This window comes from Notothenia rossii, assembly GCF_949606895.1.
Source record: "Notothenia rossii genome assembly, chromosome: 7".
NCBI classification, from domain to species: Eukaryota; Metazoa; Chordata; class Actinopteri; order Perciformes; family Nototheniidae; genus Notothenia; species Notothenia rossii.
This window is the reverse complement of record NC_136905.1, coordinates 71556663-71578031: the sequence shown is the minus strand read 5'-3', so window position 1 is coordinate 71578031 and position 21369 is coordinate 71556663. Positions and strand designations below refer to the sequence as shown.

Here is a 21369-nt window from a genome sequence, read left to right as displayed (position 1 = left end):
CCATTTATAATCTGAAGGTCTAGGGAAGTTTTGATCATATTACCCACTCTTCAACAGCAGATTAAGTTTGCGCAGGTGTGGTGACATTTTTAAGTTTCAAATTACCATTAATGTACCACTTTTTTCCAGCACATTTTCACAGCTTTCATTTTCTATTTATTGGCTTCTTGACCAATTTTTCAGATTTCTCATGTCACAAACCTTTTATCAACCTCAAAGTCATTTTCGTACTTTAAGACTGCTACTTGTGTTACTATTCCATTATATTTATTTTGCAGTGTATTGGACCGAAGCAACTCAGTATTTCGTAAAGTACTAAATAGCCCTCAAAACACACAACGCAATACCATGCATTTAGAGTAAGACGCATTCATTATAATGCATAATTTTAATTGCTTTTCAACCTACAATGAATCATATACATCTACCAACTAAAATACAGGCTTATTATACAGACAGTATTGCTACAAAAACATTATCTGGCAACATATCAACATACATTGTAAAAGTGATAGAATTTGTTGCCAAGTTAAGCGCTGCAGAAAGGTCTCCAGGTCCGTCTTCATATCTTGTTATGGTGGCAGGTGCTGCAGTGACACTCTGTATGGTTTAATACTTTTATATTAACCATGTCTGACTGAAAGAGGCAAAGATGAAGAAAAGACACATATGTTATTCTTAACCAATTCCTATTTGTCTACAGGAGTAACTGTGTAGATCAAATGCTCTATTACCAGCTTGAGCAGTTTAAATGTTTTGAAATCTTTACAACAGAAAGTTCAAATAAACTGCAACCTAATACAAACCAAACATTAGTCAAATCAAAATATACACTCATATAATTTAAGTAAGATAACAAGCACAGTTTAAAAATGACTTTATTACAACTGAAATAACAGCTTTCCAAAACGATGTGTAACCACTCTTTAATTTAACAATTTAACAATGCACTGTAAGTTTGTCTGTTATATTATAGCCAACAATATTATCCTCAGAATTGCAATTGGGTAGAAGTATAAAGTACATAATTTCATTTGTAATTATTTACGATAACACGTACCTAAACCTTTAGGTAAGCCTATATTTAAAGTAGTTTATTTCCATTACTGATTACCTAACATGATCAAATCCTAAGAAATTTCCTTAAATCAATCTGAACATAAAATAAGAAAAAAGATCAACCAAAAGAGATTAAACTTGAACTATAACACAAATATTTAAAGTGGGGATTTTGTTTTATCTGCCAATTCTTTAACAGTTAGTCAGTGTAAGTCTGTTATTTGATATCACTCATGTCAATCTCACTGTAACCTCTATGCAAAGTGAATATTTAAAGTAAAGTTTGCCTGATAAAGGATTTGCCTGTTACTGTGCCTTTACCTCTACCTCGTAGCTGCGACTCGCAACACAGCATGTTGACTCTGAGGTGATGTTCTTTGGGATCCTCATGGTCTTCAAGGACCAGAGAGGTGTCGGGTAAGCTCTGGAGAAGCAGCAGCCCACGCACTGGTAGATCGGGTGGTCGCCAGGCAAATGGTTGTTCCTTCTCAGTGCGCACTCCGGACAGCCCACTGGAGAAAGACAATACTATTGATTATGGACAGCTTGTGCTACAGTGCCAGAGACAAGTTGTGCCATTTAAAAATGAACCGTTGGTTTTTGGAGAGGAGGGTACCTAATGCATTTGTACTTAATTATAAAGAAACCTTACTGTTTGGTGAGTCCATGCTGGGGTAAGAATCAGCTACGTAAAGAAGAAAAGACATCAGAAGCAGAGACAATCCAGCTGATTTCACTGACTGCATCGTGGTGCCACAAGTCATCTAAGAGAGACAAAATAAAATCGTGAATCCAAAATCTATTGATCAAAGCATTAGCAAGTCAGACATAAAGATAGAGCATTACCATGTTGTGAGAAAGTTCCCTCTTCATTGTGTCTCTGTAGAGGATGGCTTTTTACTCAGGACTTTTCCTTCTTTCTCGTTTTATATCCGTGTCTCTGGCCCCTTCCTGGATTAGGTGGAACCTACCAACCTTATCAATGATCTCACCGACTCACTGGCCACCTTTGGTACCTTGCACATAATCCCTTGAAAGGACAAAATGATCGTGGAAAGTCAAAACATACTTCCATCATCGTTCCATCCTGACTATTGATGCTGCATTTAATCCATGGGGTTTTGTTACTTGGTAACTGCTGATTGTTTTTATTTGTCATAGAAGGGTCAATAGTTTTATGTTTTTTTCTGCTTTAAATCACAAGTTTTCTAATTATAATATTATTCAGCAGTTGCACCTGTAGACTTTTGATATTTCCCTTGACAATGACAAGATGTGTATTCTACCTTCCATTTTCAAGTAGGCATTCGTACATCCAAAAAGGACTAAAAACTCTGTAAAATGTCACTGAATAGGTGATGCCATATTTTTCTTCAATTAAAGCTTCATTCATTGAACTGCTGCATCCTAGTCAAACAAATTAAATAAACGATTTATGAGTTCACTTTGATCTTCATTTCACACAAAAACATATGACATCTAAATATTTTCGTCAGTTCAGTTTTTATCAGTTTATAAATGTAACTAAACTCTTTTGAAACACTCCAGCAGTCATTTATTTTGGATGTATTATTTGTGTTTCCTTTACATTAGGTTCATTTACTTGCATAATTTATTAGTGCCATTGCTTTTTCAAAATTGGAGGAATTGATGGATGGAAAAAGTTATGAACAAATGGAAAGGTATCTAATAGTTGCTAAGGAGTATCCATCTGTTCGCCCCCAGCATCTGAAATGTCAAGGATGAATATGAATTGGCTTTGTATTTCGTCAGTGTGTTTGCTTAAGTACTCGTGTCCTGCGTCCTTGGTTGTGCAGGTGATAAATCCTCGGCCTCGACTCGTAATTAAATAATTGTCGAAAACTAGATGTTTCAAATCATAGAGATGTTTTAAGGCTGTGTAGTTTGCTTCAATCACAACAATTTAACCTTGTTTTGTACACCAATAAAATGTTGTACTTATGTCATTCCTGTTGATAAGATTGATAGCAATGGCTGTTACATTGTGTGATCTTGTCTTTGTCATATGGGGCAATTTTGACTGACATCAAACTTAATGTCCCGTAAAATTAAATGTAGCTGTAACACATTATTTTAGTAGAATGGCCTATTGAACAACACATGTGTAAGAATAAAAAGCACGAGTAATATCACATCAATCAAGAGCTGACAACATTTTAATCATACCATATAGTCTTATGTAACATCATACTTGGCTCTTTGCAGCACTGTATAAAATAACTGCTTGAAATCAACTTGGACTCATGAGGAATGAGTTGAGCCGTGTTAGTGTGTTTGAGATACAAGATATTAGATGTTAGGACATATTGAGAAAAAAAAAAGAGAACCAGCTGAGAAAGAAGGCACAGAAGATTAGTTAGATGTGCAGTGTTCCTCACCCTATATTTGAATAATCACATTGACAGGCTTCACGGCCTCCAGATTTATGAAACAAGAAATGGTGCAAAGTCTTTGTATAGTCAATGATCTGGGTGGCTGAGGACGAGAACCACAGAGATGTTGAACTTTGTTATATAAATTGTGTAGCCATATGCTTGAGATAATCTCAAGGGCTCCAGTGTCTACGCTCTCACTGTTGCTGTGTTGAGATAGCCCGGGTGACAGAAAGGTTAACTGGTCATATCTGTATTCAGCAGGCTCAGTTCAAAGCCATAGGTTTCTGGATGGCATCAGTGGGTTACTGACACCACACAACAAATTAGGTAATTAGCTGAGACCTGTAGTTTTCTTGGTTATGAAGCTAATGAGAAAATGCATTGTAGCAGTAAAGAGAATGATGATTGTAACCCATTCAGTTTGAGCATACTTTAGTTACAATCCTTGCTTATTCCCAAGAATTAAGGCGGCCTAAAAATATTAATTAAATGAATTACAGGTAAACACACCTTTGCTTTTGTCTAAACATAGGTGCAATAAAAGGAGGTATACAAAAGACAGAGGAGTCAGATCATTTTTGCTTGGAACTCTCTCTCCACACGGTGGCATGAGAGATCTGTAATATAAGAACACTAATGACCCTTTATCTCATTAAATAGCCATCACATAGTGGCTATTCTGTTCATCAGAGGCTCTTTTTTTTTTTACTGTTTATCACTAACAAAGAAGACATTGTCAGGGATAGACAAACAAAAAGCCATAATGTTTTCCTGTATGGGTTAAAAGGTAAATTTCTTAATTTCTTAAACTCAGAAGATTTGAATTGCAAATGCCAAAAGTGAGCAACTAAAACGAATTGAATTAAGTCCAAGAAGCCTTCTTTTCTGATGATCAATTCATATTATGTCAGATTAATAATATGAATTCCGAAGCTGGATCTTCTGTCGACTTTTTTTCTTTCAAATATTGTAGAGTTCTTGCAGTTAAATTACATTAATACATTGCATTACATTGCATTTAGCTGACGCTTTTATCCAAAGCAACTTGCAATAAGTGCATTCGACCAAGAAGATACAAACTTGAAGAAAACAGAATCATATAAGTACATCAGGTTTCATAGAGCCAAACCATTTTAAGTGCTACTCAATTGGCTTTAATAATAATAATAATAAATGGGATTTATATAGCGCTTTTCTAGACCCAAAGACGCTTTACATTATGAGTCAGGTCGACAAACAAAACAAGAACAAAAACACAAACAAAACAAAACAAAAAAAAACAACAAAAAAAACAGAAAAACCTTTTAAAATGCGTGTTTTCTAATGGAGATTTGGCTAAGATAACGTTGTAAATGCTCCGACCGTCCACACTCACAACAACGGCTTATACAGACATAAATAAACCAGCGACTGTATTCGCCATGACACAGACAGTACGTGGTTTGTACTTGTTTAACTTTTGTCTAGTTTCTGAACAGATATGAAGAGCTGTGAGCTCTGAGTGCTGAGTGCTAAGAGCTAACGGCTGTGTTGTTTTTCTGGGGAGCTCATTGAAGATGACGTCACGGCTCCGCCTACACTGCGTTACTATAGATACTACCCCAGTTCCTCAAGAGTCTAAAAAACAACTCACGTCAACGCACGTAAGCAACGTGGGCGCCAACGTGAGCGCTCTCGTGACCAAAATATTTGACGGCGCTGATTGGCTGAAATTATGTTTCGGCGGCACAGTTTACGTGCTGGTTGCTGCTGTTTGGCTCGGGGGCAGCGCCCCGTAATAATAAACTAATGCCAAGGGCAAGGCCAGGCAGGAAACATGTGACTAATCAGTAACTTTAGACATCGTAACAGAATTTTAAACAACATTTTATTGTAGATTATACATTTTACTGATACCAATTGTATGATATTTACCTTGTTCATTAAAAATAAAAAATATAAAATATATATATTTTTGAAATATATATATTTTTTTATATAATTTTTTTTTTAATATTTTTTTTTGTATGTGGGAAGAGGTGGGGCGGCGCCCCTAGCGCTCCTATGGGCCGGCCGCCACTGGGTGAGTGTAATAAGGAGGCAAAGTTGACGTTCAGTGTGTTACCGGGAGCATATAAGGATTTATCCACCATGTTGAAAATCTTTTAAAAAATATGTCTTGAGAACACGGCGTGCGGAAATATACGGGTCGTGCTGGAGCTAGATGTGCCTGTCCTCTGTAAGAAGGTGTCGGCGACTGACATGCAAGGAAGAACGGCTGTCCACAGGCTGTTCCAACTTTGGAACAAACGGCTGTTACAACACTCAATTTTCCGATCGATACCAGCGTCCTTGCGATCTTGTTATAATAACAAGTGCACGTTACTGATGCAATATGGTTGAGACCATTCGGGCTTATTCTAGAGGGGTGCAAGGATTAGTCCAAGTAGTGGGGAGTTTTATACAATATGTTTAAAACATAAAAATAAAAAGGTTTAAAAAAGTTATTGTTTAATGTTTTAAGGAGGTGACGCTACTCAGCCAATCAAATCGGTGCAGTCAGCACGATAGATTCAAACACACACAGAGACACGACAAGAGGAGAGAAACAGTCGGAGTAAAGTAGTGGGGGAGTAGACAGCAAAAACAGAGCATTTAATTACATTTTCTCTTACTGGACCTCTTTGAAATGCAATTGAATACCCCTGCATTATAGCAACAACAACAATAATAATAATAATAATAACAGCAATAATAATTGGGAGGGGGGGCGCGGCTGTTCTTATGTTCTCTGAGGGGAGGCTCACCTACCCACACTTTGAAAACCCCTGATCTAGACATTACCCATTGGTGAATGAGTGCTGCGCAGCCAGAATGCCTCGGAACCGGAAGCTGTGATACACTCTGGTGGCTACTATTAGCAGCTAATAAAATCTCCGATTTTTACACAAAAATTGAATCATGGATTATCAATAATTTTTTTAAAGTGAAAGACACATTGGATTAACCTATGGATTAACCTTCAGCCGCGTTGTTATCGGTTTAATGCCATTGAACACGACTTTTTATCAGAATAACAGCTAAAGTGAGATGATCTCCCGTGTTTGCTCTGTAATGCTACGTGTTGTGATGTCTGTGTTTGCTTCCCCTGTCGCGAGTTCTGATCGCTCAGTGATGATACTAATACCTATATAATCTGTGGAATCTCAGCTTTAATTTGATATATTGTATGTGCAGTTACGGTAAGTAATAAGGGGTTGTGTTCTGTGCTAAGTGCGTTAGAATATTTTCGCTCAGGGGTCATTAAGATGCTTCTTATGAGACTTGTGTTTTGTTTTGGTAAAAATGGTTCGTGTTGTCAGTTAGCTGAGTTTCCTCCCGTTAATCTGGTATGATACATTAATAGGTTTTTAAATATTAAGAAGCCCTGAGACACAGTTTTGTGAGAAAAAAAACATGCAGCCCCCTCTAACGGGGACATGGCTTAACAGAGGTCCCATGCAGTGGCGGCGCTAGGGGGTGGCTACTTGGGCTCAAGCCCCGGATGTTTTCTGAAAAGCCCCGAATGTTTTGTTTTACAACGTCTCGTGAGTAATGTGCAGTACCGGAGTCCAACAGAGAGGCAGCAGCCGCGGGACAGTAGACTGCGTACTTCGTAGCCTTCCCTGCCCTGGAGAAGAAGGGATCCTTCGTTAGCGTGAAGAGTCTGCTTTATGCGCTCCGCAGTAGCCCTGCTGCGAGGCTCCCGCGAGTTCACAGTTCATGAGCATGCTCCACTAGCAAAGAAATCGTCAGACACGCCGACACCTCCTCATCTCCACCGCTCCCATGTTTTCTTTTGTGTTGCCATAAGTTAGTCTGTCTCCGTTTGTGCGCTGGGCTAATGCTAATAATGCTAATGCGAGGAAAATAAAATGGCGGCTTCACAAAACTTTTTGGGAGTTTTACGGGGCGTGGTTTGCAATCCGCCTAGCAGAAATGGGAACCTTTTTCTCCCATGAAAGTACCTGCTCTCTAGCAGGGACTGAAAATGGGGTGAAAAGGTTCAAATGAACTAAGTTCTAGTTCCGGATTTTCTTTGGCCTACCTGCCTGTCAGCCTTCCATCTGTGCACAAACTTATCTCGTGCCTTCATTGGTCATGTGCACGTTCGTGTGTGTTGGAGGAGGGGCTCTGTAAGGAAGTGCCATATTTTTTCCGGCTGTGTATTTTCAAATTCTAGCGCACTCGAGCTGGTTTCTCCAAAATTACCTACCCCACCTTTAAATGCAGGCATTAAGTTACATGTTCACGTTCTGTTGCCACAATAAGTCCGTTTCTCCAGTGTAATGATAATAAAATGCTTAGTAAGTATTGGTAATAATATTAATAAAAACAACAATGTTTGGGTTCGTTCGTTTAATATGATGAATGTTAACCAGTAAGCTTCAACAAACCATATTGCAATAACTACGTTAATGTTATTTCTGGAACCAACTGGAAATGTGAGATACAGATCTTATAATGAGGTTAATCTCACACAGTACACTGGTCTTCAACACTACTGTGACGCTAGCAGTCTGCATCGTCGAGCATAGCGAATTTAAATCAACAATATCAAGTTACCTAACTAGCAAACTAACTAATGTACGAGGATGACCTTATACCAACCTCACACAGAAGCCGTTTGTTCTACAGTATAATCCTTCTTAATGTTTCACACTTCTCTATAGGGCTGCTTGATTACGGCAAAAATCATAATCTCGATTATTTGGGTCAATAATGGATATCACGATTATTAAAAACGATTATCCATTTACTTTGAAAACATCCATATATTGAAAATAAAAATGTGAACAGTAGGCCTATGTTTTTAACAGTTGATTACCCTGAACTTTAAGTATAATTCAACTGAAGAAAAATACTTTTTTATTAAAACAAAATTAATTAAAATAAATAAATAATCGTTTTATTTCGATTATGTTGTTTTCATAATCGTTGCAAGCCAAAATCGTAATTGTGATTAAAATACGATTAATTGAGCCGCCCTACTTCTCTAATATGTTTTAACTTGTATGCTACGGATCATCGTTAGCACAGATGTAGCTTCCCCTCGCTCGTTAGCTGAATAAAAAGACCAGTGAGAAATAAAGTGGACGGTCTGTTTGAAACGCAGAGCCATAAGATAAGTCCGATATTTAAATGAAGAATACTCCACCAGGAACCAACACAGCAAACATTACATGTTACTTTGTAGACGCTTTTATCCAAAGCGACTTACATACTTAATACTGTGGACAATCCCCACAGGAGCAATTTGGGGTGAAGTGTCTTGCCCAGGGACACAACGACATGCTGACTGCAGTGGGGTTTAAACCTGTGACCCCCTGATCCAAACACCAAGCCTCTATCCACTGCGCCTCACGCCACCCATCACATCAACGAGTTCAAGTTGTGTTCCCCGCATCAGCCTCGCAGCCTCGCCCCTGTGGCATCCTGGAGTTTACTGAGCTAGACAGAGGGTGTTTCTCAATCTCGAGTAAAGCTGCTCCAGAGCCACTATTTCAAGCATACTACGTCATCGAGTGCCGCCGAAGGACTGTTCCAATGTCCAGCATACTTGGAATTCTACCGAGCCCGGTGTACTTCGTTTGGAGAAATTTCGAGGTTGCACATGTGTAGATGCCGCGGTCTTATAATCCCCACAATGCTTTGCGCACGGACCAATTTCCCCAAATCTGTGGCGGAAAATGTAAGGCGGGCCTCTATGACGCACACCTGCACACTTGCTCACCTGTTCCACTCTTCGTTTTCCGAGGCTAGGAAGTATTCTTGCCTCGCTTCCGAAAGCAAGACGCTCGGAAGACATGTGCTACCACCAAGCAAGCGTACTCGACATTGAGAAACACCCAGAAAGCTAGAAGCAGCACTCAATGCAGAGACCTGTCACTCAAGGTTACCACGCCCTAATTTATGCAAAAAAGTTAAGACCTAATATAACTAAAAGGGTTGTGTTATAAAACAATTCACTCACCAATCCATAGTCATCAAGGGGGAATCTAGAGAATATTGAACCATGATGTAAACATGTTTATTTCTGCTGTAAAGTTGGTCATTTTAACATGGGGTCTGTGGAAATTGCTCCCTTCTACGGACTGCTCCTACTGGCCAGTAGATGAACTGCAGTTTGAGGCACTTCCTTATTGGCCTCCCATCTCTGCGCAAGAGTTTGCCGCTTGGTGAATACACATACTATACAGCAGTGGTTCTCAAACTTTTTCTGTCATTCCGCACTTTGAACCGGTGGGCCTTTTCAAGCCCCACCTGGTCCCCTTCCATCGCTCCAATGAAATTGTAGGCCAAGCTTAAAATTGTCAAATGTATCGTTCTATAACAGGGGTTTCCAACCTTTTTTAGGATGAGAGCTACTTAAAAAAAATAAAACAAGTCGTGAGCTACTTTTACTCCTCTTTTTGTTTGTTCTTTGCAGTGTATATATTTAGCACATTTTAACATTATTATATGCTTACCTTTAACCTTTGTGTGCTGTTTGGGTCTGTGGGACCCGTTTTAAGTGTTTACTAAAATAAAATGTATGCAATTTAATTATTTTAATCTGCTTTATTTGGGGGTGGACCTCACTTCCTCCAGGGGGGTCCGGGTAGATTTTTTTTTAAATGTTGAAGTTAAATGCATCAATCAGGTGCACTTCGAGCACAAAAGGAATTTATGGATACAGCTCTCAACACTCATATGAAAGGGAGCTGTATACTTTTCAATGATCCAAACGTCTTTAGAATATGATCACAACCAATAACAAATCATTTAAACTTGTTTATTCTTATCTTATGTTACCTAGTTAGCATTCTTTCTTTTTATTTATGCATATTTTACTAATCACTCCCCTTTTAAACTTTTTTTTTTTTTTAATATCCTAAAGTACACATTGGAATGATTTCTTACTTTATTTTTTACATCTATATTAAATAGATAAAGGTGTGCTCTCTTGCTCTCTCTCTCTCTTTACTCTGTCTGGCTCGCTCACAGAGGCTGTGTGCTCCTCCATGGCGATGACGGCTTGCGTTAAAAAATAATTATAAACATAGGCCTATTTGTAAAGTGGGGGGACACAAACCGGATTTCGAAAAGTGTCACTGTTAAAATTGCTTTTTTTCCTGACTGCAACGCTTTTGTGTGTGTGTGTGTGTGTGTGTGTGTGTGTGTGTGTGTGTGTGTGTGTGTGTGTGTGTGTGTGTGTGTGTGTGTGTGTGTGTGTGTGTGTGTGTGTGTGTGTGTGTGTGAGAGCATTTCACATGTGTATGAGAGATTTTTACTGTAAATTATTTTGATTTCAGTTGTATGTGTGTGAGCAGGCTCGGATTGGCCATCGGGAGATTCGGGACATTTCCTGGTGGGCCGCTGCCGTTGGTGGGCTGCTGCCATCGGTGGGCCGCTGGCTCTGGCATAGGTGGGACGTGGACTATCACAGCGCCGGTACCGCATCCGTGGTCGCAAACACCCGGCGGCTCCGGCGCAGCGGCGCTGTGAAAGTCCTCCGCCGTTGCGAGTCTCCGGCTGTAACAGTCCACTACCGCTCACGAGGACCCAGGTTCGATTCTGGAATGAAGTCCAAAAAATGTATTTAAAAAATAAATCTCCCGTTCATCGCGTCCGTTTGCGACCCACCTATCACATCCCTGTGCCCCACCAGTGGGGCGCGCCCCACACTTTGAGAAACCCTGCTATACAGAGATGTAGATGCTATATATGAGAAACCAATGTGAGTTTGGAAAATTGCACAATATACACTGAACAAAAATATAAATGCAACACTATTGTTTTTGCTCCCATTTTTCATGAGATGAACTCAAAGATCTAAAACATTTTCTATATACACAAAATAACCATTTCTCTCAAATATTGTTCATAAATCTGAAAAAATCTGTGATAGTGAGCACTTCTCCTTTGCCGAGATAATCCATCCCACCTCACAGGTGTGGCATATCAAGATGCTGATTAGACAGCATGATTATTGCACAGGTGTGCCTTAGGCTGGCCACAATAAAAGGCCACTCTGAAATGTGCAGTTTTGCTTTATTGGGGGGGTCCGAAAACCCTAGGGTTAAACCCTAACCCTAACATGTCACCCATCTCCTTCGCATAGAGTTAATCAGGTTGTTGATTGTGGCCTGTGGAATGTTGTTCCACTCCTCTTCAATGGCTGTGCGAAGTTGCTGGATATTGGCAGGAACTGGAACACGCTGTCGTATACGCCGATCCAGAGCATCCCAAACATGCTCAAGGGGTGACATGTTAGGGTTAGGGTTTTATGTTATTTATCATTGTTCCTTACGTTGTACTAAACACATCATCTTATCGTTTTCTTTACACATACTCTGACCTTTTCTTTTGTTCCTGGAGCAGATGAGGGTTAATCAATGAGAAGAGTGACACAGTGTGGTGGAAAGTGGGATCTACCTCCCTACTTCAAGCACTGCTCTAATACCCTACTGTACCAAGACATAAAGTACAAGTGTGAGCAGGCTACCACATACATTATCTAGTTTTAGATTTATATAGATTTTAGATTTGTGGAATGGCATTTTATAACATTTTGTCTGAGAGTATGAGATATGTAAATATTGTTATAATTATTCATGTGTGTTGATAGATTATTAGTAGACTCAATTATTAATAATTTGTTGTTACACTTCCTTGTTTATCTTAGGTATTGTTTACCGTTTTATTTCAATTAAATGTTTTGTTTCTGTAACAAAGCGTTCAACAGTTTAGTGAGCCAACACTCGATTGGTCACATCAACGGTCGGCTACTGTTTTAGTGAAATTACTCCTCGTCAGTAATTATGATGGATGCTTTGAATGACCTGCTGCTCTTCTGTAAAATGCATACAAGGCAAGCCCGTGCAGGGATGTCCAAGAAACCCCATCGATGAGACAAAACTCGAGGCGTGAACGTGGCAGCCATTTTACATCATCAAGAGTGAATGACTGAAGCCGGATCAGTGCCGGGAGTTTTACACTTTTTCTGTCTTTTAAATATCACATTTATCTTCCTAAACAATCAACACCACACACGTTGGTGATCCAGCGGCAGGTAGGACGAATGCTTCGATTTGGTCTATTGAGTGTTGCTTAAATGAGTGCTAAAAAGTCTGAATCGTGCAGTGCTGTTTCAAACAATGTGGAAACTGGTGGTGGTTGGGAACGAGTTCTCCAGACCGGCTTTTTGAAAATGGACTCTTCCTATATGGCGGCACGTTGACAAACCACACATCTAGCGGGCTAATCCTCTAGCTTTAAAGGCCGCGTTGAATGTAATTCATTTTAAAAACCATACTTTGTGAATTGGTTAATTCCGTACCGACAGAGGACGTTGTAACAATGGCCTCACTCAAATTCCGTTCGAGTTAGCATGCTAGCCTAAGCTAGCCTATTTTGACAGATCATGGATTTGACATGCTCATTGTCGTAGTATGCTACAAGCAGCTAGCTGATAAAAGCCATTTATTTTAGCAATAATATGCAATTCTGCGTTGCTCCTGTACCCGCTTATACGCTCCTTGCCTACACACGTGCAGTTCTAAATGCAGATGTATTTATTGCAAAGCCATAATAGCGCATCATGTTATTGTCCCGATGAAGGTCCCTAGTTAGCATGCGTTAATATTAGCTCTGCAAACTAGCATGCTAGCTAGCTGGCTAGCTAGCCTCAACGTGTGCGAGCCAGTCCCTCACCGCTTAATCTAAGGTTATCATTATCATCGGTTCAAAATGATCCTATTGCTCTGGTAGCGTCTCGTATTCAAAATCCAATATGTATTCTTGCACGAGGGGTTAAGAGATACTTTTAAATGTTGCAGACATGTTTTTAACCATAGTGAAAGCACGTGCTTACCAATATGAGATTGATTAACAGACACTACAATATATCGATGGCATAATATGTATAGGCTAACATTAGCCAAAAGTTAGGCCAAAACAGAAGCTTGCCGTCCACGTTTTTCTCAATTTAGCGTTGCTGGACATAGTAATGTGATCAGAGAGCAGTTTGATGTTTGCAAGTTAATGCCTCAGGACCTGTCAGTACAAACTAATAGTTGGGTGGGTCATTTACATGACAATTGAAGTTGTAACCTTTGTCACAATATGTGCTGCTAAAGTGTCACGAATCCAAATGCTAAAGGATGCATACTTGCTCATTGGTCAGCTACCGGAAACCGGGGCTCACTGTCTGACGGAACACGTGTATCAGCTATCTAGCCTGTGCTGAAGTCAGCAGTGAGAAGGTAAGTTAACATGTAATTTAGAGACCAAAGCAGACAAGGCGTCTACAGCAGCAGCGACCAAGAGGGCTGTGAATCAGGCCTTAGCAAGTGAACTTGGCACCAATTGCGCAAACTTTTTAACCCAGAAAAAAATGGAATGGAAAAAAACCTGCCACATGGACACACACCCTGACACTTTAACATTTTTGCAATAGTTCATTGAATCGATTTCTGTTGGGAATTTGGTGTGTGCATTGTCTGTCTTGAGTGCATTGTTCAAAAATCTGTCAACTGCCTATGTACAGGTACCAGGCTTCTACCTCATGCAAGCTCAGAGCTGCAAATATTATGTCAGGATGCTAAGTCTTCAGACTGTTTAGGACCACACAATCATGATAACTTGTTATTCACATAGCATCACATGTTAATTGATGATTTTTTGCTTATTCGTACAAAATGCACTCTGTATCTATGATCATAAATGGTCAAACCATTTATTCTGTATTTTATGATTTCTCTTTGAGACTTTGCACTCCTGAACACATCCCAAGTATTGCCCTTGACCCAGGATTAATTTGGCTCATTGCATTTACACAGATTTCTGGAGACATGGCCACAGAACATATTAATGGAAATGGTCCAGAAGAACCAATGGACACCTCTGCTGCAGTTACCCATTCTGAGCACTTCCAGACTTTATTAGATGCTGGTTTACCACAGAAAGTTGCTGAAAAACTAGATGAAATTTACATAGCAGGTAAGGCAAAATGAATATACTTGCATATTCAAATGTGCAATTTTTTTAATGTTTTTCAATATCTTGCATGTACTGTCATTTTATTACCTTCTGGAGTGGGGGAATTGGGATCATGAAGCAACTTTTTGTGGTTTCCTACCAAAATGGGTACTGCAGTGCTACAAAATATTAAAGGACACATTACTTATGTGTAAATGATTGCAGCATTTGCATCCCCAACATGGTTGCATGGTCACTGGTGTCAGGGCACATGTATTGTCCTCTTCCTTGTTGAGGCTGTCCAGTCTCCATTCATTTTAATGAAGTTTCTCCTAATTGCATACAATTATTGCAGAGGGGTGAACTGGTGTAAGTATAATGCCAATTCCTGCTTATGTATCTGTTGCCTTGGTCGGATATTTAACAATTTGTATGGGCTGAGCTCTAGTGACAACGTTTGGGGGTCATTTTAGGACTTGTTTGGTCGGTCAGATCTAGAAAAGTACTGGTCTGGCCTTTTCAGCCAGACGGGGCCACGATGGAGACAATGGCAGCAGCTGTCTGGTGTGTGGCTGCCTGGGACAGGTGACGGCCTCTCCAAAGAGGAGGCTGCAGACTGGCTCATTAGAAACTCCCTGCCAGTATGGAAGGGCACTGGCATATCAAGTTGCACTGTCTCATCTGTTCTGATTAGTTCTGCAGAAACTTGCTAGTAGGAGAGTAAAGTGCATCCTGATGACTTATTACAGCGCTATTAGATTAGGCCTGCCAGCTCCTCACTTATTATAATTATTATCCTCATGTATCTAGTACGACAAATCAAATATGTTTCATGCAAAACGATCTGCTTGCAAATGTTCCTCTTTGATTATTTTAGTAAATATGGTTATTTATGTGCTTGACAAGTTACTAAAGAGAACTTCTTCAATCTTTAGTGTTGGAAGCTGATTCTCCCTGTCTTGTCTCCCCCCTCCAGGTTTGGTGTCACACAGTGACTTAGATGATCGAGCGATTGAGGCTCTGAAAGAATTCAACGAGGAAGGTGCTCTGCAAGTCCTTTTGCAATTTAAGGACAGCGACCTCTCACATGTTCAGGTATGAATTTGCCGTTGTGGGTGTATTGTTTGGTTTCTTGACCCTTTAATTTCTGATTCCATTATAAACATTTTCTAGTCCAGTGTGATGTACAATGGCACTTAATGTTGAGTTGGTTGTTGTAGTTCCTGGCAAAGTGCATTCAGGTTTTATTTGGTGTCCAAATGATGAAAATCTTATTTGTGCTGTAGTAACCTCGGTTACACTGACAGATTACCGCTAAGACCTGATTGGATACCTTTCTTTTTTCCTTTTTAATTTCTGATTCCATTATTAAAATGTTCTAGTCCAATGTGATGTATAATGGCACGTTACATTTGTGGTTGCACAATAGCAATCCATGGTCTTATCTACAAGACAGGTTTTAACAGTCTTGTGTAACAACTTAATATTTTTATTTTCATCCAAGAATCAATATTGACATGTTTTATTTAAATAGGTATTGTTTGATAATACTTTTTTTCTCTTCAGAACAAAAGTGCCTTCCTTTGTGGCGTGATGAAGACGTACAGACAGAGAGAGAAACAAGGGACCAAAGTGTCAGACACCAATAAAGGACCAGATGAATCCAAAATCAAAGTAAGAACTGATCTTGCATTCAGTTGCATCTGATTTAATGCTTTGGACAAACATATGTGATGCAATATTTTTGAGTGTAAACATATTTCCTGGTTTTAAAACCAGGAAGCTGTTTGAATATCAGACACATTAACATGTTTCTTATCTTGCATGCTTTCAATTTGCTAGTCTACTGTAGAACTTGCCATTGTTATTTTTACATGTTAATGTCGAGTAAACTGTATTGTAATTCTTGGTGTTTTTCTTATCTAGGCTTTGCTGGAGAGGACTGCTTACACACTTGATGTGACAACAGGCCAGAGGAAGTATGGAGGTCCCCCACCAGAGTCTGCCCACTCAGGGGCACAGCCCACCATTGGTACTGAGGTACAGTACATGTCGCCTTTTGTATCATCATTGAGCATAAAGATGCAAGAAGGATGCCCTTTACTTACTTAATGTTGAGTTGGTTGTTGTAGTTCCTGGCAAAGTGCATTCAGGTTTTATTTGGTGTCCAAATGATGAAATTCTTATTTGTGCTGTAGTAACCTCGGTTACACTGACAGATTACCGCTAAGACCTGACTGGATACCTTTCTTTTTCTAAATGTGATATATCCCTTGTTGCTACCTTTTAATATTTTAGAGTTGTTCTAATGCACCATATCTTTTTTTGCTCTCAACCTGGCAGATATTTGTAGGCAAAATCCCCAGAGACCTGTTCGAGGATGAGTTGGTTCCGCTGTTTGAGAAAGCCGGCCCCATCTGGGACTTGCGCCTAATGATGGATCCTCTCAGTGGCCTGAACAGGGGCTACGCCTTTGTCACTTTCTGCACTAAAGAAGCTGCACAGCAAGCTGTAAAATTGGTATGTAAACTCTCCTGCAGGTATCACCAATTAGGGAGAGGCTCTAGTGGAATTGTTAGTTAAAATACATAAAGTACAATTAAGTCAACAAGTGAGCCGAGTAATTCTTTTTCTTCTCTACTAACAATGTCCTCTATACTTCTGCAGTGCAACAACAATGAAATCCGACCCGGTAAACACATCGGTGTGTGCATCTCCGTTGCCAATAATAGACTGTTTGTTGGCTCCATCCCCAAGAGTAAAACAAAAGAGCAGATTGTTGAAGAATTTGCAAAAGTCACAGGTGAGTCTGTGCCATCTTTTGAGTTATTTTTCAGTATAATATTCTGTAAACATCAACTCAACAACTATAACAAGTCCTGTGTGTCCAAATGATGACATCATTACTACAGTATGCTGGAGTGACTTAGGTTACTGTGATGGTTTACCGCTAAGATCTGACTGGACACTAAACATGGTTAATTCATTATTTTTACCTCCCTTAATTAATTGCAAAAAGAGCTGGCATCCCTGAGTATGTGTGCATATATAGCCAAATATTTTCATAATTTACTTGTGAAAATCAGGCAGCTTTAAAGTCTTTTTAAAAAAGTCACTAGTCTGTTGATAGGCCACTAATCTCTGTGGAAATTCAGTTAACCTCCTGCTGACTTTTTCCCCTTTCTCTTTCCCCGTGTTCTTGTCTCTACAGAGGGTCTAAATGATGTCATATTGTACCACCAGCCCGACGACAAGAAGAAGAATCGGGGTTTCTGCTTCCTGGAGTATGAAGACCACAAGACGGCAGCTCAGGCCCGTCGCCGCCTCATGAGTGGAAAAGTGAAGGTTTGGGGAAACGTGGTCACCGTGGAGTGGGCTGACCCGATTGAAGACCCAGACCCAGAGGTCATGGCCAAGGTAAGGTATAGGTTCAGGGGTCATTAGTAGTCTGTGTGGCCAGATTTGTTTCCTTATTGGCTCTCTGTTGCTGATGTATTTGTTCACTTTTCTGCAATGTAAACAGAACCTTTCTTCCACCTATAGGTCAAGGTGCTGTTTGTGAGGAACTTGGCGAGCACGGTGACAGAGGAGATACTTGAAAAAACCTTCAGTCAGTTTGGCAAGCTGGAGCGGGTGAAGAAATTGAAAGATTATGCCTTCATCCACTTTGAGGAAAGAGATGGAGCTGTGAAGGTATTGACGAATAAAAAGTTGTCACTGCACCAATATACAATACTTAACATGAGCTTAAATATAAGTTTGTAATTTGAGTAACAAAATAATCTGATCTTCTTGATTACTTTCATAGGCTTTGGCTGATCTTAACGGCAAAGACCTGGAGGGAGAGGGCATTGAGATTGTCTTCGCCAAGCCCCCTGACCAGAAGAGGAAAGAGCGCAAAGCCCAGAGACAGGCCGCCAAAACACAAATGTAAGAGGGAACGATGTAACTCAAACCAGAGATGTTAAAGCCATGCATCTAACAAATCAAGTTTTTCTACTAATATACATCAAGTCGACAACTATAACACGTCCTGTTTGTGTCCAAATGATGACATCATTACTATTGTATGCTGGAGTGACTTAGGTTACTGTGATGGTTTACCGCTAAGATCTGACTGGACACTAAACATGGTTAATTCATTATTTAGACCTCCCTTGATCTGCAAAAGATTTAGAGGAAACGATGCAACTCAAACCAGAGATGTTAATTCCATGCAGTTAACAAATCTATTTTTATATATATATCAAGCAAGATGTCCCGTTAACATTGAGTTCGTATTATTTTTCAGGTATGACGAATACTATTATTACGGGCCTCCCCACATGCCACCACCCACGAGGGGCAGAGGCCGAGGCGGGCGGGGAGGTTATTCCTACCCTCCTGACTATTACGGCTATGAAGATTATTACGATTACTATGGATACGACTACCACAACTACCGGGGTGGCTACGACGACCCGTACTACGGCTATGATGACTTCCAGGGGTCTGGCAGAGTACGAGGAGCGAGGGGAGCAGTCCGTGGCAGTGCCAGTCAGACCAGGGGCCGCGGTGCCGTCACACCTAGGGGCCGTATGGGCTTCTCTCAGCGAGGAGGCCCTGCAACAAGCAGAGGTAAATTTAGCTTTTCTGTGTGATGTTAGTTTGAAAGTAGGTTGAATCCAATGAGTCACACTGCAGTTACTAATGAAGCTTGATGTTTGCTATGCTAGATAATTACTACACAGTAGTGGAAAGCAACTTGCCATTTGCTTAGGTTTATTTTAAGTGAGCTCAGTCTTTGTCTTTATGGTCTCTTTTCTTGGGTCTGGGTCAGATATCAAAACAGCCAGTTAAGAGGAATGACAAGGATGTCATAGATGTAGCAGATAAGCAAATAAGCAAATAAAAGCAGCTGTATAGGGAAATAAGGTGAGGATATTTATTGTCTAGATCGTCTTTAATGATGTTTAAGTAACTATAATTGTCCACGTCAACTGAATTTACACCTGCCTATTGGCATCATCACTAATCCCTGACCGGTATCATCTTTCAGAGCAGCCAGTCAGTTTCTTGCCAGTAGACAGAGGTCATTCACAATATACTTTACTCTTAAGTAGGCCAGCTACGTCCCACCCCAGTTGCAAAAGACTAAATGTTGTGAAATTGCTTTAATCTGTGGGAATGTGTGCAACATGAACGTCTGGGTTTTCTTTTCAAAACAATGTACTCATTTGAACTTTCCTCTCATTGGTCCAGCAGGGAAACGGGGCCGAGGGCGGTCCTGACCTGTCACAGTGGATACTGACTTGATGTGTGGTGTTACACCGTAAGCTGCAATGGATGTTGAAACAAAAAAGAGCAAGACAAAAAGGTCCAATGATATTCCAGCCTTACAGAAGAAGCATCTCCCCTCCCCTGTTTTTTTTTTTTAACTTGTTTATGAAACTGCCACCTTAAAAAGATGACCGGAGGATTCTAAATACTCGCCACAGCCTCTTTGCCCCGAGCCCCCTAACGCAGCCCTGATTTACAGGGCTCTATGTATTGCCCTTACAATCTACCCCTTCCCTGTCCCCAAACATGCCATTTTTAAATAATTATTGAAGAAATTGCACTTTTAAGTTCTAAGGTTTGAAGTGGCTCAAAGGAGCTTGATGCTATTGTATATTTTTGTGCTAATCGCAATTTTTATTGTCGGAATATCCATGTTCTTAATCGTTTGATCTGGATGTTTGACAGAGAACATTTGCAGGTTTTTAGGGTGTACCCACCTGGCATGGATAAGTCAGGCATTCCAGGAAAGTGGTTCTTTTCAGAACTTGTCTTTAAAGGGTTGGTTGACTACCTCAGTACAGAGGACTAAACTACCCAGCCTGTACTGTAAATAGGGAAACTATATTGATGAAAGCAGGGCTCGTTTTCATACAAAATATGCACAAGAGCTGTAGCGCAAAAAACAATGTACTTAATGTAATATAGTCATTTTAGCTGCAGCTCTGACACTGCAAACAGTCAAACTGGGCATGCAAAACTATCTCATATGATGAGTCTGAACAAGCCCTGCTTTTATCCTATTTTGAACTGAATTAGCTGCCTTGCTTCTTCAGAGTATGTAGTTACTGGTTGTATAGTTTTTCGGATAAAATGTTACTTTTGTAAAGGCTTCAACATCACAGGCATCCAACTGCCTTTGATTAAAAAAATAAAAAACAAAAATAAAGCCCTGCAGTGTCCCTTTTGTGCCACTGTTTTATTCCAGTGGGTTTGTTTTTATATTGATATCAATTCATTTTCAAACTTAGAATTATGTTAATCAACCTAATCCAATCCTTCATCTGTAAATATCATGTTACTCATGAATGATCCCTTCCCAGATCCCAAGACGGCAACTTTGTAAAAGATTTTTCTAGTTATTCTTGTTTGATGACTGAATTGCCATATTGCCCAGCCAGTGAGCATGTGTGCCTAAAGTGAGCTGTTATGACTTGGTGAGGGATCATAGTCACATAGTGGTAGAAGGGATACTGCAGTGAAGGATTTCTATTTCCCGGGTATAGCAAAAAGGAAACTGCTCTTCAATCCCAGTTTTCTATACAGTTAACTCCCTCAATAAAATCATAACAACCACCTTTTGAAAAAAAGATGTTAGCAGTTTTAAACTATTGTTGGTGGCCAACAACGTTTTTTGCATTCCTGCAAATAAATTGTTTTATACTGTAAAATGGAGGTGAGTGTAACTTATTTTTGTAATAAAGTTTTTGATTTCTATCTGTGTCTTAGTCTTTGGATAAAATCTTCATGTGGTGAAAATGCTCTGCTATTATCTAGCCTTTGATTCAGTTTGTCAACATGTCTGTCATTTTAAACTGCGCATTTGTATTTAATCAGTGATTTAAATGTCTTACCTTGGGATATGAAATAAATGCGATAAGTGTGCTTAGTTTAAAAA

The 21369-nt window shown here is 39.8% G+C and overlaps 2 protein-coding genes across 4 annotated transcripts; one reads left to right on the top strand and one right to left on the bottom strand.

The window, feature by feature from the left end:
• Positions 1–371: 371 nt before the first annotated feature.
• cga (glycoprotein hormones, alpha polypeptide) lies at positions 372–5302 on the bottom strand. 2 transcript variants are annotated; one of them, XM_079694125.1, is made up of 4 exons: positions 1906–5302; positions 1712–1823; positions 1387–1571; positions 372–637 (listed from the first exon to the last, which is right to left on the bottom strand). In XM_079694125.1, the coding sequence occupies exons 1-4, from the start codon at positions 1930–1932 to the stop codon at positions 563–565; spliced, it is 399 nt and encodes a 132-aa protein (XP_079550251.1). In that variant the 5' UTR covers positions 1933–5302; the 3' UTR covers positions 372–562. The 2 variants fall into 2 exon arrangements, with proteins under 2 accessions (XP_079550251.1, XP_079550250.1); XM_079694124.1 differs by having other exon boundaries at positions 1381–1571; positions 1906–5093.
• A 7066-nt stretch (positions 5303–12368) lies between these two features.
• Positions 12369–21188, top strand: LOC307046278 (heterogeneous nuclear ribonucleoprotein Q-like). Of its 2 annotated transcripts, XM_079692650.1 has the most exons (12): positions 12369–12528; positions 14297–14456; positions 15412–15530; positions 16002–16109; positions 16362–16475; positions 16779–16955; positions 17103–17238; positions 17647–17852; positions 17979–18128; positions 18244–18365; positions 18727–19052; positions 19677–21188. In XM_079692650.1, the coding sequence occupies exons 2-12, from the start codon at positions 14309–14311 to the stop codon at positions 19703–19705; spliced, it is 1635 nt and encodes a 544-aa protein (XP_079548776.1). In that variant the 5' UTR covers positions 12369–12528; positions 14297–14308; the 3' UTR covers positions 19706–21188. The 2 variants fall into 2 exon arrangements, with proteins under 2 accessions (XP_079548776.1, XP_079548777.1); XM_079692651.1 differs by lacking the exon at positions 14297–14456 and having other exon boundaries at positions 12381–12528.
• Positions 21189–21369: the final 181 nt, after the last annotated feature.